General features: G+C 32.5%; 1 protein-coding gene across 1 annotated transcript; it reads left to right on the top strand.

Moving 5' to 3' along the window:
* The first annotated feature begins 3,087 nt into the window (after positions 1-3,087).
* Positions 3,088-5,774, top strand: LOC145044073 (BTB/POZ domain-containing protein At5g66560-like). The gene is made up of 4 exons (XM_078992880.1): positions 3,088-3,417; positions 3,507-3,576; positions 3,675-4,991; positions 5,096-5,774. The coding sequence occupies exons 1-4, from the start codon at positions 3,377-3,379 to the stop codon at positions 5,630-5,632; spliced, it is 1,965 nt and encodes a 654-aa protein (XP_078849006.1). The 5' UTR covers positions 3,088-3,376; the 3' UTR covers positions 5,633-5,774.
* The last annotated feature ends 367 nt before the right edge of the window (positions 5,775-6,141 follow it).

Raw genomic sequence — 6,141 nt, 5'->3', positions numbered from 1 at the left:
ATATATATATATATATATATATATATATATATATATATATATATATATATATATAAATCCAAGGGAGCTTAGCAATACTATTTTTTTTACCTTTAGGGTTTTGCCACAAGAATTTAGTGAATTTGATATTTTTGGTTCTTAAAGTCAAAATTATATATTTTTATGTTTGATTAAGTTTTTATGTCTATAGGTTTTTGCTACAAATCTTTAATAACTTTGATATTTTTAGTCCTTGCAATGAAAAGTTTTACATTTTGGTGTTTTTGCCACAAATCCATAATGAATATGACACTTTTCGTCATTGTAGTCAAAACTTTTATATTTTGACATAAAAAAACACAAAAAACCTCCTTTAGAATTTTGCCACCATATTTTCCCAACTTTGACAACTTTAACATTATTGTTACTACATTTTTGGTTACTCTCCACCAGTGTACCCTTTTTTGGTTGTACAAATTTTAGGGGCTGTCAACTTACTCTCCTATTTGTGGTGATTTACAATTTCAACACATATCTTTTAAAATTTACCGAATTTTTCCATATTACCCCAAGAGCGACATAGCCGCGGATTCTTTACTTGTTCCTATTATCTCATATCAATATGTCCATTTAGACAATTTTACCTTTCAGAATCAAGTCACGTGCAAATCACATGACACAAAATAGCTTGCAAATTAGTGATATAAAATATCATAGGTAAAATTTTTTTAAACAAGTAAATATAATAAGATGTTTTTAGGGTAAATTAAATGATTGGTCTCTCGTGCCGGTGTCAAAATGCATGTTCAGTCATTATTTTCAAAAATTAACTCGAATCTCCCTTATATCATTAAAAGTTGTACGCTTCAACCCTCGTTAGTGTAAATTTGCACGTTTTATCCTTTATGACACATAAAAAAGGCTATAATGTTATTTTTCATTTATTTTTAACATTTTTGATGTTTTTAATTATTAAAAACTATTTTAATTATATTTATATTTTGTTGAATAAGACTACCACAACCACCACCGATAAATGAAGCACCACCGCCTCCCCTCACTTCTTCCCACCCACTCCCCTGTTCAACTTATATTTTTCCGGATTATCCAAAATTTGGTTTCATGATACCCATAACATAAGATAGAAGTTATAGATTTTGAAAAGTGTTTACACATTGTTCCTACAGTTAGTTAACTTTTGACTATGATTGTGTTATCATACAATAATATCACATCAAAACTACATAATTTGATCTTATAGTTGTCATTTTCACAAATTTATTGTGGTCGTCATTTTTATGTTACTTTTATCAATATACTATCCAATTTTTTAATAAATTATTTTTAAAATTTTTCACACATTTTAGATGACTTTTCAAACCATATTATAAGTTCAACTTATAGCAATTTTTTTTAATTTTACTCGCTAGATCCATTAAAAACATAACTTCATAATTTTCCTTAAAATTATGAAGTGAAATTATCACTTTAATGGTCATGAAAATTTCAATTTGTGGTATTTAGATTTATATAGTATATAAATGTATGGAGAAAGTGGGTAGAAAAGGAAAATGAGTTCCTAAAAAGAGGAACATTCTATTTGTGAAATTGGTCTTTATTGCCATCATGCCAAATGGTCCCCCATAAAAATATGTACGCCTTTGAGTTGTTAAAGCAAACCAACCAAAATAGCTTTACTTTTTCTTCATCTGGTGCTTGCAAAAGTAGCAATTACGCCAATACCGTGGGGTATTCATACCAAAATTATTTTCAAACCTCAATTTTTCTTATATAATAATAAATAAATTTTATCATCGTATTTCATTTCATATGAGATATTAATTATCATTATCCTATAGTATCAATAATAGTGGACATGTTTCTGTATGCACGAACAATTTGCGGGTAATTTGTCAAAAATCTAAAAAGAGCATATCCACATTCATACTATAGTATTCATAAAACTAGAAGTTTTTTTTTTTTTTTTATTATTATTATTATTATTATTATTATTATTATTATTATTTTTTTTTTTTTTTTTAAATTAAGTTTTGAAACGTATAACATGACATAAAATATAAACGTTTTAAAAAGCTATTTTAAATAATTTTTGGATTAACTTTTTAATTTTAAAATAAAAACTTTAATCTTCTACTTCCAAAGATTTTTTTAGAACGAGTTTTATTTTTTAAAATTTAAAATTATGCTTCACAGATTATTCGAAAAGATAGTTGATAATTAAAAGGTTATTTGACAACAGAAAAACAATTATTAGCTAGTAAAAATAGTATTTTGTAAAAAATAGTTGATAAGTTACATAGAAAATATGTAGAATAAATTTTTATTATTTATAATTAATAAATGATATATTTAAAAATTAAAAAACACTATAAAAAATGATGATTTAATGTATAATTACGTTAATATGATAGAAGATCATGTATCTCATTTAACTCAAAATAATTACCTTTTAAAAATTCAATTCCTAATAATCACATCAATATATTTAACATTTTATTATTTTAAAAGTATTTATAAATATTATTGCTTCAGTTCGGTTTATAATGATTTGATTTTAGATTAAAAATATAATTGAACCATATGCATTTTGTTAAGAAAAATTAAAAATTGTACCGTATCTTTTAATAATGGTTCGGTTATACTTATATCGATTAATTTGGATTTTGTTTTGTTTTTCGATTAGCATCCTCACATCTATTAGATGCTGGTAGCAAGAAGCTCCAAACTATTGCTTTTATTTGTATAAAATATTTAGCAAACTAGCAAGTTAAAATTTTTGAAAACAAAGCTTCCAAAAAAAATAATCAAAAATAGTTATGAATTATGAGTATTTTTAAAATGAAAATTAAGAAATTCTATTATGGACTAATTTTTTGTTCTTTTTAATATTAAAAGTTAAAGGATTATAAAAACTCTGAAACACTGTCCTAAATGTCCTTTTTTTTTTAGTTACCAATTTTGTTTTTCTTTCGATTATGCTTTTTCTTGGTGTAAAACGAAAACTTTAAAACTCTTTAAAAAAAAACCTTTTTTTTCCTGAATTTTTTTTTTCTTTTTTGTTTTTCTTGGTGTATGGTTTTTCTTGGTTTAATCTTTTAATATCTGTCCTCGAGCAAACCGTTTATGAAAATTCAGGAAAAGAGAATTCTCATGATTATATTGAAATCATTGATCCACTTCCTTTTTCATCTTCGTTTCCAAGTTCCATCTGTAACATCCCCCTGATTCCAAAATCCAAACACTTTGCCTTTTCTCCTCCACTTTTCCACAAATTCGATCATAACCCTCTTCTAACAAAGTCAAAAATTACCTCACTGGTCAAATATGGATCTCGTTTGATCTTTTTCTCACCTCAATCACCTTTTCCCCGGCGATTATGGCCACTGATATGCCAGAAACTTCCAAACGACAAGCATGGTAATTGAAGAAATAACAAATAATTTGTACAATTGTATTGATTCTTTTTCTTTTGTTTTTGTTTCCCTGATTTTGATTTTTGTTAACAGGTTTTGTACCACCGGACTACCAAGCGACGTCGTCGTTGATGTCGGCGACGTGACCTTCCATCTCCACAAGGTTAGATTTAGCTTATAGGTTACATTGTTGATTTGTTTCTCCATTGATTTTTGATTTTTTTTGTGAGTTTAATTGTTTGATGAAATGATACTTTTCAGTTTCCTCTTATGGCTAAGAGTAAGAAGCTTAACGAGATGATGGCAGAACAAGAATTGAAGCATACTGTTAAAGCTACTGACCTGAGTGAGTCCGAAGAGGATGAGCACGAAGAGATACAAGAAGAGAAAATGGCGGCGACAGCGGCGGAGGAGTACTGTCATGTCACGCTTCCGGATTTTCCGGGGGGTTCTGAGACGTTTGAGACGGCTGCCAAGTTTTGTTACGCTGTGAAAATTGAGCTCTCGTCGTTAAACGTAGCGCCACTCCGGTGTGCCGGAGAAGTTTTGGAGATGAGTGAAGAGTATTGTGAGGATAATCTTATTTCTAAAACTGAGAGATTTCTTTCCCAAACCGTGCTTCGAAGTTTGAGAGATTCAATCAAAACGCTGAAATCATGTGAGGATTTGTTGCCTTTGGCAGAATCGCTTGGCATTGTCCAGAGGTGCATCGATTCTATAGTTTCCAAAGCTTCGTCGTCGGATCCGTCGCTGTTCGGTTGGCCGGTGAATGAGATTTCTAATTCCCGTGCCGGTGCTGGTGCTGTATCTTCACGTGAAACGAGTTCGAGAAGAAAGGGAGTAGCGATCACCGGAGGCACAGGCGGCGGAGATAGGTGGTTCGATGAACTTGTATTCCTCAGTCCGCCGTTGTTCAAACGATTGTTACTCGCTATTAAATCTCGAGATCTGAATCCTGAAATCATCGAAAGTTGTCTCATTTCCTACGCCAAAAAACACATTCCCGGCGTGAATCGCGTTGGTAGGAGATCATCGTCTTCATCTGTACTTTCAGAGATTGAACAGAAGGAGCTATTAGAAACAATAGTCACGAATCTTCCAGAAGAACATGGCCTGAGAACTTCACCGGAGGTGACGATATTTTTCGGAATGTTGAAAGCAGCAAACATTCTGAATGCTTCCGATCACTGTCGAGCCACATTAGAGAAAAATATCGGATTGCAACTCGAACAAGCAACTCTAGATGATCTTCTAATGCCTAGCTACTCCTACCTAACGGAAACATTATACGACGTCGATTGTGTCCAAAGAATACTTTCTCATTATCTCCATAGCTTAGATCAGATACCACGGGCTGATGTAAATGTAATCGAAAACGACAATGGTGGCACCGGCGAGAATCACGTAAGATCTGTAACGATAATGCTCGTCGGAAAACTAATCGACGGTTACTTATCAGAAATCGCATCCGATACAAATCTGAAGCCGGAGAAGTTCTTGGAGCTCGCCTTCGCATTACCGGAACAAGCAAGGCTGTTCGACGACGGACTCTACAGATCCGTCGACGTTTACCTCAAGGTAATCGGAAAATTCCGTTGATCCAAATCCATATCCATATCCATATCCAAATCAAAATCAATCACTTCGAAATCTAAAACCTATAAGATCTTCTTCTGTTGCAGGCACATCCATGGATAAAGGAAGACGAACGGGAGAAAATCTGTGGAGTAATGGACTGCCGGAAACTGACATTAGAAGCTTGCACACACGCAGCACAAAACGAACGTCTTCCGCTTCGAGCGGTGGTGCAAGTCCTGTTCTTCGAGCAGTTGCAGCTCCGGCAAGCAATAACCGGAACACTGTTATCCACCTCCTCCGCCGCCGATATTCAGGTAGATCAAGAGGAATCCGACGTTGAAGTCGTCGGAGTCACGATGACGTCGGCGGTGAGAGAGAATCAGGTGCTCCGACTAGACATGGATAGCATGAGGACGCGCGTAAATTATTTGGAGCGTGAGTGTTCAACGATGAAAAAAGCGATTGAGAAAATAGACAAAGAGGGCCCACCTACTGTGCCACGTGGCTGGAGGGAGAAATTTGGGTGTACATTTAAGACCCAAGTGTGTGACTCACATGAACCGAGTTTCGTTGAGGCTCCAAAGGGTCGAACCCGGATCCGAACCCAAATCCAAAACCATGGGCACCAAAAACAGCACTAGTGATTTATTATTATTATTAATAAAAAAGAGTAATTATCTTTTTTTTTTTTTTTTTTATATATATATATTTATTTATAATGGTAATGGATTATATTTTATTTAAGTAGAAAATATTTTATTAGAAATTGTGGTTTTTAAGATATGATTTTAGTGTTCCAATGTGGTAGTGGAAACTGAAAACTGTTTGGAAGCAGCTTTTAGAAATGCGACTCAATTTTGTTTGGTTATGACAAAAAAAAGGTCCGTTCTAAAATCTTTAGTTGGTTTCAGGGAATAATAACTTTAGATAGGGCCAACAAACTTTATGATCAACAAAATTGGTAGTATTATGTTGGGTTTTTATTTAGTTTCTGTTTTATTTCATTGTAAAGTATATTTTCCATTGATGATAAAGCTTTAGCTGTTTTTATCTTTCAATTTTTATGGTATTACATGGTTTTTTGATTTTATGTTTGAAGAAGGTTTCATGTTGAGGAGCAATTTTGCGGATTGATAGGTTTAGGGAAGAA

The sequence above is a fragment of the Lactuca saligna genome, chromosome 4 (assembly GCF_052625555.1).
Source record: "Lactuca saligna cultivar CGN05327 chromosome 4, ASM5262555v1, whole genome shotgun sequence".
Taxonomy (NCBI): Eukaryota; Viridiplantae; Streptophyta; class Magnoliopsida; order Asterales; family Asteraceae; genus Lactuca; species Lactuca saligna.
This window is presented reverse-complemented; position numbering and strand designations above follow the sequence as displayed.

Bases quoted from the DNA above. Each gene is read 5' to 3' on its own strand.
- LOC145044073 (XM_078992880.1), top strand. From the start codon at position 3,377: ATGGCCACTGATATGCCAGAAACTTCCAAACGACAAGCATG. The intron at 3,418-3,506 runs GTAATTGAAGAA...TTTTGTTAACAG, and splicing joins ACTTCCAAACGACAAGCATG to GTTTTGTACCACCGGACTAC. The intron at 4,992-5,095 runs GTAATCGGAAAA...CTTCTGTTGCAG, and splicing joins CCGTCGACGTTTACCTCAAG to GCACATCCATGGATAAAGGA.